At 51.8% G+C, this 11,782-nt stretch overlaps 2 protein-coding genes across 2 annotated transcripts; one reads left to right on the top strand and one right to left on the bottom strand.

Moving 5' to 3' along the window:
* Positions 1-329: 329 nt before the first annotated feature.
* DCLRE1B (DNA cross-link repair 1B) lies at positions 330-2,113 on the bottom strand. The gene is made up of 4 exons (XM_061471984.1): positions 1,849-2,113; positions 1,632-1,779; positions 1,385-1,564; positions 330-1,307 (listed from the first exon to the last, which is right to left on the bottom strand). Exons 1-4 carry the CDS (start codon positions 2,035-2,037, stop codon positions 448-450), a joined length of 1,377 nt encoding a protein of 458 aa, XP_061327968.1. The 5' UTR covers positions 2,038-2,113; the 3' UTR covers positions 330-447.
* Positions 2,114-2,163: 50 nt separating this feature from the next.
* Positions 2,164-10,592, top strand: AP4B1 (adaptor related protein complex 4 subunit beta 1). Its single transcript, XM_061471983.1, has 10 exons — positions 2,164-2,300; positions 2,812-3,036; positions 3,793-3,923; positions 4,584-4,731; positions 5,547-6,043; positions 6,611-6,694; positions 8,080-8,183; positions 8,383-8,590; positions 8,893-9,177; positions 9,453-10,592. Exons 1-10 carry the CDS (start codon positions 2,188-2,190, stop codon positions 9,878-9,880), a joined length of 2,223 nt encoding a protein of 740 aa, XP_061327967.1. The 5' UTR covers positions 2,164-2,187; the 3' UTR covers positions 9,881-10,592.
* Positions 10,593-11,782: the final 1,190 nt, after the last annotated feature.

Genomic DNA, 11,782 nt, shown 5'->3' with positions numbered 1-11,782 from the left:
TAATACCTTAATATTTGTAATTCATCTTGAAATGAACCACTGTCAATATAGAATCTGTAGGGCTCTCAGGTTCGCTCTACTCGCTTCTTTCACACATTCCAACCCCACTATTTCAGCTGCAGGCAGCTCCTACCCTCTGCAGCTCAGCTTGACTCCACCTAGCAGCATCTTTTGCCACAAGAAACGGGTAAGTCACTGCAAAAAGTGGAGACAAGGCACACGCACTGCAGGACTGCACTGCTCAAGTGTAGTGTGGAGACCCAACAGATGCAAACAGATAGAAAAAGAAATCACTTTAAAACATTAATGCCCACAAACCCGTCCTAGTAAGATGTAAAGAGCCCCAAGAGCGCAGCTCCTCTCTTCTGATGGGAAACCTGAGCCCGTGCCTTCGAATGCATAGAACGCATTGGCACTGGCAAGTGTCACAGTTTTTCAAAGTGCTTCTCATCTCCTAAAGAAGTCTTCCACCAGCTTGTCAAATTTCTGTGAGGAATTCTGCTTTAGGACATTCAGGGGAGTGAGCAAATACTGCTCTGCAAGTCCAGTTGGAAAGGGCTCATCGGAAACAGGCGCCTGGCTGACAGCACTAGCTGCCTTGGCTACTCCTGGCTGTTCTCCACTCTGCTCTTCCTTCCCTTTCTCCTTGCCCATGTGACAAGTGCAACCTTCAGTCAAGCAGCAAGCGGACTCGCAGCAGTTCTGCTGAGGAACCTCAAAACCTCTGAACTCTTCAGAATTCTCAGGGTATTTCTCTAGCGACTCATAAACAACTCCTCTGGGCACAGAATGCCACACAGCTCTCTTCAAGAGACACTTGGGTTCCTGCCCTTTCTTTCTGCTTTGCTGCTGTACAGATTCCTGCACAGGTTTTAGGACTCTGAGGTCAGGAAGTGCCTGGGGGGCAGAACTTAGGTATTCTTGAAAGTAAGCCTGGCACATGCCGCCCTTCACAATTGGGATGACTGAGCAAGGTTTCAGCCACTTCACAAACTCGCACAGCTCCGAAAAGGACGAGTGATCCGAGTACGGAATGAGGTGGATGTTGGGATGCGTGACCTTCATGGGCCTGCCGGTAGGGAGGATGGCGATGGTAGGGTGCAGCGTGTTCCAGCTGACGAGGGTATCCCAGCGGATCTCAGCGACATCCACCGCACGGATCCAGCCGGCGCCCTCCTCAGCGGTGAACACATCAGGCAGCTCCAACAGCCGCATCTGCTCCAGGCGCCAGGGGCTCACCACCACCCAGGTGCTGAACTCCACTGCCAGGTCCACCAGCAGCATCTCCTTGCCCAGGCTGTACACACCTGCAAGGAAAGCCATGAGCAGCACACCAGGGATGGGGGGGGAAGGCAAGAGCACCGCAGGCGGAGGCAGCGCTTACCGATAACGACTTGGTGCCGCGGGTGCTTGCGGATGATGCGCGCGGCCTCGTGCGTGGCGTGCTGCCGCGAGGGCAGGGACCGCTGCGGGTTGCAGTGGGTGTTGTCCAGGTACAGGCGGTCAATGTGGCGGCCCCTCAATACCGCCTCGCCCTGCATGGCACTGGTGTAGCGGAAGTCCCCTGCAAGGACAGGACTGTCAGGGTGGGCCGGCGGCCGCCGCGAGGGCCGCAGGGGGTTGCCCCGTACCTGTATAAAGGATGGTGCCGAAGGTGCCCTCGAAGAGGAACATGACCGAGCCGGGGCAGTGATTGGAGTCGAGCAGAGTCACTGTCACCTCCTCGCCCAGGACATGGCTTTGGCCCACCTCGAGGGGACGGATCCAGCACGCCGGCACCTGCGGGGAGCGGGCGATGAGGGGCAGGGCGCAGGCCGGGCGGTGAGGGCAGGGCCGGGGCGCACGTACCTGCAGGCGGCGGTGCAGGAGGCGGGCGGTGAGCGGCGAGCAGTACAGGGGCCGGTTCCAGGTGCTGGAGAGCCCCACGGTGTGGTCCGAGTGCAGGTGCGAGAGGAAGAAGAGGCGGGCGCCGCCGGCCCTGCGCACGCTCCAGAAGTCCACGGCGATGGGCGTCCCGGGGATCACCGTGCCGCTCATGGCGGGAGCGCGGGACCCCGCTTCCCGCCGAATTCGGGTGGGCGGAGCCGCGCAGGCGCGGAGGGCGAGGAGGCGGGGCGGGAGGTGCGTGCGCAGCGCGGGGCGGTGCTGAGGCGGAGCGAGGCCCGGAGCGGGGCACGGAGCCGGGCCATGCCGTACCTGGGCGGCGAGGAGGTGGTGCGGGAGCTGCGGCGGGCGCTGTCCAACCCGCACGTACAAGCGGATCGGATGCGGTACCGCAACGCCGTCCTGCGGGTTATCCGGTAGGGCCGGCGGCGGGGAGGGTGCCGGTAGGGTTATCCGGTGGGGTTATCCGTGAGGTTACCCGGTGGGGTTATCCGGTGGTTTATATCCGGTGGGGTTATCCGTGAGGTTACCCGGTGGGGTTACCCGGTAGGGTTACTCGGTGGGGTTATCCGGTGGTTTATACCCGGTGGGGTTATCCGGTGGGGTTATCCGGTGGTTTATACCCGGTGGGGTTATCCGGTAGGGTTATCCGGTGGGGTTATCCGGTGGGGTTACCCGGTAGGGTTATCCGGTGGGGTTATCCGGTGGGGTTACCCGGTAGGGTTATCCGGTGGGGTTATCTGGTGGGGTTACCCGGTAGGGTTATCCGGTGGGGTTATCTGGTAGGGTTACCCGGTGGGGTTGTCCGGTAGGGTTATCCGGTAGGGTTATCCGGTGGGGTTATCTGGTAGGGTTACCCGGTGGGGTTGTCCGGTGGGGTTACCCGGTCGCGAAGTCGGCCCTTGCTGATCCGTGTCTCCGCCGCAGGCACATGGCGCAGGGAGTGGACGTATCGGGGCTGTTCCCGGAGATGGTGAAGGCCAGCGCGGTACCGGACGTGGTGCAGAAGAAGCTGGTGTCGCTGTACGTGCGGGCGCAGGCCCCGCGGCAGCCGCAGCTGGCGCTGCTGGCGGTCAACACCCTGCGCAAGGACTGCGCCCACCCCAGCCCTGCTGTCAGGGGGCTCGCCCTCCGCAGCATGTGCGGCCTCAGGTGCGATGGGAGGGAGCAGGGGGGGTGGCCGTGATGCGGGAGGAGGACCGTGTTGGTACCGGGAAATAAAGGGTTAACATTGTGCCTGCTTGCTGAAGCAGTCGCTGTGCTTGGTGAAGCAGAACCGTAGGAGTCAAAGTTGCTAGAACGGTGAAGCAGAATTGCAGGAGTTACGGCTGCGAGGCAGAATTGTAGTAGATCAGATTCATAACCTAACATTGAAGACATTCTTGGTTAAATAGGATCCATAGAAAGCAAAGGAACAAAAGATAGCCAGAGTAACAACATTTGCAAACTTGACAAGTTTCTGCTTTAAGATAAGTAAAACCGGCTTGTACCGAACCTGAGGTTTGGACAGGAGCCGAAACCCCATTGAGTCTCTGTGAAAGCAAGAGATTACTCGCAGTGATGAAGAGGAACTAGAGACCTTCATCCTCATGACCCCCTAACGACCACCACCAGGAGGCACTGCGCAGGCGCACCAATGGGATGAATGCCAGAAAACTAATTATAATACTAGATGGGAATAGGTTTTGCATATGTATTAGGCGTAAAGCAATCCCATGTTTAGGTAATCATTATATGTAATATAAACAAACTGAGTGGCAAAGGAAAGGTGCGCATCCTTTTGGAGGAGCAATCCCCATGCGCCTCAGCGCTGAATAAATCATACCTACTTTACAACTTTAATGAGTTGTGGAGTCAGTCCGTGTATCAGTGTCCCACTGTGATGCCCTCCCTCCCTCCTACCCGCAGGATGCCCGGCATCCAGGAGTACCTGCAGCAGCCCCTCCTGAGCGGCCTGCGGGATAAAGCCTCCTACGTGCGGAGAGTGGCGGTGCTGGGCTGCGCCAAGATGCTGAAGCTGCAGGGGGACTGTGAAGTGGGTGAGTGGGGTCAGGGCTCTGCAGTGGGGAGCTCAGCAGGAGGAGGGGGTGACCCACAGGACCTGGGGGTTGTGCAGGCCTGTGCTGGGCTCGCTGTCGCTGGGTTGCGGTAGTGGTACAATAGAGGGACTGGGGAGAAGAAGGAAGATAAGCAGGCTGTCAGTGCAGATTGGACTGGTAATGGGGCACCAAGCACTGTGAGGCTCTTTGTTGGAGTGCCTCTTTCATACCTGCTTTTAAAAGGCCTCCTGCCATGCATGGGTGCTATCCATCATCCTTTCCATCCCAGGAAATTGGTGGAATCACCATCTCTGGAACTATTCACAAAGCATGTAGATGAGGCCCTCAGAGATTGCTTTAGCATACCCCCAGTCCTGGGGTAATGGTTGGACTTGATCTTAATGGTCTTTTCCAACCTGTTTGATTCTATGGTTCCATGATTCCGTGGCCATTTCCAGAGTCTCTGATGGGCTGGGCACCATTCCCACATCCGCAGCCCTTCAGGGAGAAGTTGCAGGCGTTACTGCAGAGCTGGAAGTTTTTGTTGGCTCCTTCTTGCAGTTCAAGCTGTATCGTTTGTTGTTGCTAAATGCCTATAGATAGTGATTGAATTGCAGCATGACAACAGAATCTGATGGAAGGACCTCTGCTGCTTTGCAGATGGTGCTTTGGTGAATGAGCTGTACAGTTTGCTTCGTGACCCGGATCCTATTGTAGTCGTGAATTGTCTGAGGGCATTAGAAGAGATCTTGAAGAAGGAGGGAGGAGTTGTCATCAACAAACCCATTGCCCATCATCTCCTCAACAGGTTGGTTTTCTTTGCTCTTAAGATGGTGCTGGAAGCTTCGTTCTTATTCTTGCTTTTTGTATGCTAGCAGAGCTCCTGTCAGAACTTGAAGGGCAGAGTCGGGCACCCAAAGAGGGTAGTGCCCATCCTAAGAGAAACGAAACAGGTTTTTTGCTAAGGTTTGAAGAGAAATCTCTGCTGTCCTGCTTTTCCAGGGAGTCTTTGCTTCAGGTTTGCTGGTTTGGTTTTGAGCTATAGGTTAATAGAATCATAGAACGGTTAGGGTTCTTAAGATCATCTAGTTCCAACCCCCTGCCATAGGCTCTGTCCAGCCTGGCCTTAAACACTGTTAGGGATGGAGCATTTACCACTTCTTTGGGCAACTTAATCTGGTTATTTGGTAACAGTACACAGGTATGTTCTGCTGTGTCTCTCCCAATCCTTTGAAAGACACATAATTTATCCATTGCTGAAGAGATTAACTTTTCTGCAGGTAATTGTGGAATTACAGAATAGTTAGGATTGGAAAGGACCTTAAGATCATCCAGTTCCAACCCCCCTGCCATGGGAATTCTGCATGATCTGGCAGAAGAGCAGTATTGCTCTGCCCAGGGTTCTTGTCAGTGTTGCTGTCTAGCTTAGAGTACCAGAAAAAGTGTACATGAGTGATCCTAATCTGCACAAACTGGTTCTCTTGAGAGAAAATCGTGGTACCTACTTGTGAAGCACAGCATTTGGCTTGGAACACACACTGTAAGGAGCTCAGGCCTCTGCTCTGCGCAGTGCAGATCTCTGTGCTTCTTGACTCCTGGAAACTGTGTTTGTTCTCTCGGCAGGATGGCAGATCTGGATCAGTGGGGGCAGAGCGAGGTGCTCACCTTCCTGCTACGCTACAAGCCCCGCGCTGAGGAGGAGCTCTTTGACATACTCAATTTACTGGATGGCTGTCTCAAAAGCAGCAGCCCCAGCGTTGTGATGGCAGCCACCAAGCTTTTCCTAGTGCTGGCCAGGGAGTACCCGCACGTGCAGGCAGATGTTCTGGTGAGGGTGAAGGGCCCGCTGCTGGCTGCCTGCACCTCTGAGAGCAGAGAGCTCTGCTTCACCGCACTGTGCCACGTGCGTCAGATCCTTCGTAGCCTTCCTGGCCATTTCAGCAGCCACTACAAGAAGTTCTTCTGTTCGTATTCAGAGCCCCACTACATCAAATGCCAGAAGATGGATGTGTTGTGCGAGCTGGTGAATGATGAAAATGTACAGCAAGTGCTGGAGGAGCTGAAGAGCTACTGCAATGATGTATCGATAGAGCTTGCCCAAGGGGCAATCTTTGCCATAGGTAAGAGCTGTGTCCTGCCTTGGGAGCAGCTGCAGCCCGAGAACTTTAAGGTGGGCTGGTCTCTGATGAGTGTCCTAGCATTGAATTGTTTCATAATGTCCTTGAACCTTCAGATATCTGTGCTCTGATATTTAAGGTACTCTAAAGAAATGGTGCATTTCATCTTATTAATCAGTCTTAGTGTAGTGTGTGGAGGAGCTGCTCTAATAACTGCTTGTTCTTTGAGTTGTGATGGAGGCAGAGGTAAGATGATTTGGGGCACTTTAGTTTTGGTTGTGTAAGCTTTAAAACTGAGGAGTTTCTGTATCATTCATAAGGAGAAAGCCAGGGATGCAAAAATCCTTTCTTATGTTACATTTAAGAAAACTTCAGAGTTCTGGGGCATGGCTTCAGAAAAAGGAACATATCCCTTGTGTGGAGAACAGGCTTGTTTGACTCCACTTTCTGAAGCTGTAGTCAAAAAGAGGAAGCCTGTTGCTTTAAAGTGAGTTTGTGATGAAGAGTTGGGCTCGTGGTTCCTATTTCATGCTGAAAGGTGGAATTTGATGACCTTTGGTGTCTCTGCAGGCAATATTGCTAGGACATACACAGAACAGTGTGTGGGGATTCTGACAGAGCTACTGAGGCTTCAGCAGGAACATATCACTTCAGGTAATCATCTGCACGTTGTTTGCCTGGCTAATGCTTTCAGGAATGGTGCTGCTGGGGCTTGTGATCCCAAACTCGAGGCTTTCAAAGGCATTTGGCTTTTAACTGGCATCTTCCTGGTGGAGCTGAGGATGTCTGGTGTGACCAGACACTGTAGTTTTTCCTTCCTTTGTGGGGGTCATAGCTGTGTTCATGGGCTGATGGGGAGGCTCCTTTCTGGCTGCCACCTGCTGACATGGGGAGTGAGGACTCACTCAGCAGAGGCATTTTAGTGACTGCTTGAGGGCCAAGATGATGAATAGATCTTTTAAATCCTTGTGATTTCTGTCCCTCATAGAACAGTCAGGGTTGGAAAGGACCTTAAGATCATCCAGTTCCAACCCCCCTGCCATGAGCAGGGACACTTCACACTAAACCATGTCAGCCAAGGCTCTGTCCAGCCTGGCCTTGAACACTGCCAGGGATGGAGCATTCACAACCTCCCTGGGCAACCCATTCCAGTGCCTCATCACCCTCACAGTAAAGAACTTCCTCCTTGTATCCAATCTAAACTTCCCCTGTTTCAGTTTGAACCTGTTACCCCTTGTCCTGTCACTACAGTCGCTAATGAAGAGTCCCTCCCCAGCATCCCTATAGCCCCGCTTCAGACACTGGAAGCTGCTCTGAGGTCTCCACGCAGCTTCTCTTCTTCAGCCTGAACAGCCCCAGTGTTCTCAGCCTGTCTTCATACAAGAGGTGCCCCAGCCCCTGATCGTCCTCGTGGCCTCCTCTGAACTTGTTCCTACAGTTCCATGTCCTTTTTATGTTGAGGACACCAGAACTGTACACAATGCTCCGTAGTCTGATTCAGTTGTACCAAGGCATCTTTTTCTTCTGCTGCCCTCAGATCTAAGGTTATCATTGCTGTTTCAGCCCTCTCTTTTAAGTGGTCCTGCTTTCAGTTTTGAAAAATCACACGCTTTCACTCAGCTCTTGAATTAGGTCTCGGAAGCTGCTGCTGCTTCTGTAACTGGGCACCAGAGCCTTTACAATTCTAACCTAAAGCTCATCAAAAGACTTGTTTTGAATTGGTGTTAGTTTTGTCATTCTGACCTTGTTTGTGTGAATCATCATGAGTCAGTGTCTTTTTAAAGGCTGGGAATGTCCAGAAAAGAGGTTATTTCCAGCAGCCAGAGGAACAATCTGAAGTTTCAGGGCTTTGGTGCACCTTTGCTCTGACAACCAAAGTGTCATGGGGCTTTGAAGGGTGTCTCAAATCATAGTCACAAGCAAGGCACTGACCTCCCTAACTGAGATTTGCAAAGACTCTTGAATGGGTGTTTGTGGAATCTATTTCCCTAGTGGTTCTGTAACTCCTGGGGAATGCTGTGCACTTTGTCTCATTGCAGCAGTCATAAGGGCTTTTCGGGACCTGGTTTGGCTGTGTCCCCAGTGCACGGATGCAGTGTGTCAGGCACTGCCTGGCTGTGAGGACACCATCCAGGACAGTGAGGTAAGGTGGCTTTGTGCCCTGGGCTGGTAGCTCTTGAGGATGGGTAGACAATGACTCTTTGTCCTCTGGGCTCGAGATTGGTGGGCAAAGATCAGAAACCTTCAGAAGATGTGTTCTCAAGTATGTTTGTTTCAGGTCAACTCTGTCTTTCTGGTGCACAGCACCTATTTGCTGGTTTTTTTCTGTGTGGTTCCTTCAGGGCAAGCAAGCGTTGATCTGGCTCCTGGGCACCCACGGTGAGAAAGTACCAAATGCTCCCTATGTTTTAGAGGACTTTGTGGAGAATGTGAAATCAGAGATGTTTCCAGCAGTGAAGATGGAGCTTCTGACAGCGCTGGTGCGCCTCTTCCTGTCCCGTCCTGCTGAGTGTCAGGACACGCTAGGGAGGCTGCTCTACTTCTGCATAGGTGGGTTCCCTTCATTCTCTTTCCCCAAAGCTGTAGTACAGGCTTTCTGGGACCTGGTTTGGCTGTGTTCTCAGTGCATGGATGCCGTGTGTCAGTGTCCTAGTTGCGAGGAAACCATCGTGGGTGGCAAGGGAAAGTGGCTTTATGCCTTAGGCTTCTACTTGGCCCCTAGGTGTCTGGTTGATGAGTGCAGCAGGCTTACACTGTATCCCTGAGAGTCCATTTTTAATGATGAAAGGTTAGTACTTCAAGGAAATCTGGATGATAGAATTCTCCATAAAGTATGTCTCTCTGATTCCCAGAGGAGGAGACGGATATGGCCGTACGAGACCGTGGATTGTTCTACTATCGCCTTTTGCAGTCTGGTGTGGAGCAAGTGAAACGGGTCCTGTGCAGCCCCAAGTCTGATCCCTCCCTGGGCCTTCTGGAAGATAAAACTGAGCAACCCGTGAATGCGTGGGCTTCAGAGTTTAATACTCTTGCACCGGTTTATGGCAGAGAACGCTGGGCACTTATCACTGCTCACCAGCCAGCAGAACCCTCTTACACTTGTTCTCCTCGTATTGACTCCAGCAACAGAGACACAGGTAACTCACTCCATCTGGGAGCTGGTTTCCACTTGTAGATGTTCTAGTGTGGGTTTAATACCTGGAAGAAGATCACAGTGCTTTGAGAATGCTGACTTAGTGTTCTGACTATCCTGTGCAATGTGTGGCTGGTCACCACTTCACTGGGCCAGAGGATGCTGCTGGAGGCAGTTGCTGTGATCCCAGCCACCTTGGTGGCTGCATAAGATGTTCTTTGTTAAACTGGGAGCTGCACCTTGGATGCTGCATCTCACATATTTATGGTTTCATTTCAGAGTCACTGATTTCTGAAGAGGATAAAGAAGTCCTCAAGGTCCATCCTGACACAGGCAGCCTGACCTTAGTTCCTGATGTTCACCTGACTGCAGAACAGTTTGAGAAGACCTGGCTGAGCTTGGATACAAACTGGCACCTTTCTCTGCCCTGGTGTGGGGCAGTTCATCCGGATACCATACAGACAGCTCTTCACGTTGTCCACATCCAGACTATTGCTATGAGCAAAGCTGGTGTCCAGCCATGGAAAGCTTATCTCAGTGCTCAGGATGACACAGGTTGCCTCTTCCTAACAGAGCTCTTGCTCGAGGCAGCAGATTCGGAGATGCAGGTTTCAGTGAAGCAGAGTGAGGCAAAGCCAGAGGCAATGCAGGCCTTTATTTCGGCATTAAAGACAGTCATGGGGACAGTTGCTGGGCTGGAGTCCTGACTGGTCCCTGCTCCTAGTAGGATGCTTGCTCAGGGCATGGGGAAAGTTTATTTCTCTGGCTTTATTTGCCATACTTGATGCTGGTTTTGCACTTTAAAGCTGTGAGAGTGTTTGCTGCCCTTTCCTGGGCTTGGACAGCACGTGTGGTGAGGCGGTCACTGCAGTGGAGCAGGGGGAAGGGTCTGTCCTCCCTCTGGGGTGGGGAAGGGACAAGGTGATGCATTTGTGAGCCTGCTGCTTCTGGTCTGAATCACAGAAGTGGTGTCTGCGGTGCTTGTCACAAGGCACTGAGGTGGCTGACGGAGCCAGAGACGAGCAAGATTCAGGGATGTGTTTTGGAGAGTTTTTTTCTTGAGAATCGTAAATGATTCAAGAAAAGAGTTCTGAGACTCCAGGATGCAGCCGCTTGTCTCGCATTAAGAGGAACAGTGCAGTGAAGAAAGAAGTATTTAGTTCTTGGCTCCCTTTCCAAGGGATTTCAATAGTAGCTTCTCTACCAGTGATTCTTGTTCTGCTGTGTCAGAGATGGGTGGACAAGGTACATTGGCCTCAAGAAATGTTACCTATTTCTTTTTCAAGAGAAAGAAGTGTATTTTCTCATTGGAATGTGTTGCTGGGGTCACGAATCACCCTATCTGAAGTCCCCCCCTCAGCTCCCTGTGGCCAGGGTGACTGTGAGAAAACACAGAGTGTGCAGGTCTTGTATGATGTGTTCATGTGTGTTGCAGCCTACATCCCTTTGGCCACGTTACTGAGCTGTTGGTCCTCACACTGACACAAATAATGGAAGAATTGCTCTTTAGAGAATTAACTGTATGGAATATTACCTTTTGGTTGGAGGTACTTCTGTCCAGTACTGTCATCCTGTCCCCACAGTGGTGTACATGAGACATTGCAGTGCTACATGTCTGAATTCTGCCAGTTTTTAAAGTCACAGTCTGACTTTGCTTTGAAGAGCATCACTCCGTCTGCTCTGCTGAGAGCTGGCCTTCGCACAGTGTCAGGGAGAGTGTATGTGTCCCAGCCTCGTTTGACACAGTGGCAAAACCCTGAAGAAGGCTTAAAGCTGAGGTGCATCGGTTGCTATAACATCGCTTTATGGTACTCTGTAAGGAGTGGCTTTGTTAACCCTATTCTGTAAGATTTCTTGTCACTTTTAATGACTGCCCATGGCAGGGGAGGGTGGAACAAGATGATCTTTAAGGTCCCTTTGAACCAAACCCCATTTTGTGATTCTGTGACTGTTGTACCTTTAAACTGCAATTTGCATTCCCATGCACTGAAACGCTGCTGTCACTGTTAAACAACAGGCTGTAGATTCAATTTCTCATTGTCCTAATAAAAAACGTGACTCATTCCTGGCTTGTGCTGCTGCTGTCCTGAGCGTGGTGACTGCCCCAGCACCCAGGGCTGCAGGTGCCTGAAGGAGAGGAACTGGCTGAGGGATGGGGGTTGGATCAGGAAGTGATGCCTCCAGATCAAGTTACCAACCACTTCATGTTGAAAGATCCTGCTTTCAGTTCCTTATGAATTTGTCAAAGGTGGAAATGGTTTTGCTGAAACTTCCAGTGTTGGGTGGCTCCTTTTGGTAGAACCTGGTTTTGGTAATACTCAGCAAACACAAGTGATACTCTGCTGTTTCAACTCAGGATGCTCTAAGGGGAACATGCTTTAATTGAGGTGCTTCCCCCACCTTAAGTAGTTTAGCTGAGAAGCTGAGGGAGTGCAGGTGTTATGTTGCCATCCCATTGATGCTGCCCTCACTGAGTCAGGAAAGAGGTGAGATGTTTTCCCACTGCTCTGACCTTCCTTCCTTGCTTCCAGCAGCATGGGAGGAAGGAACTGCTGGAACCCAGAGGGGTAAAAAAAAAGGGATGCTCTTGGAGAAAACGGTAGCAGGGA

The sequence above is a fragment of the Pezoporus flaviventris genome, unplaced genomic scaffold (assembly GCF_033815535.1).
Source record: "Pezoporus flaviventris isolate CSIRO_AGI_PZ_B2104156 unplaced genomic scaffold, CSIRO_AGI_Pfla_v1 ptg000069l, whole genome shotgun sequence".
NCBI lineage: Eukaryota > Metazoa > Chordata > Aves > Psittaciformes > Psittacidae > Pezoporus > Pezoporus flaviventris.
The sequence above is the reverse complement of the archived record's forward strand: the minus strand, read 5'-3'. Positions and strand labels throughout refer to the sequence as shown.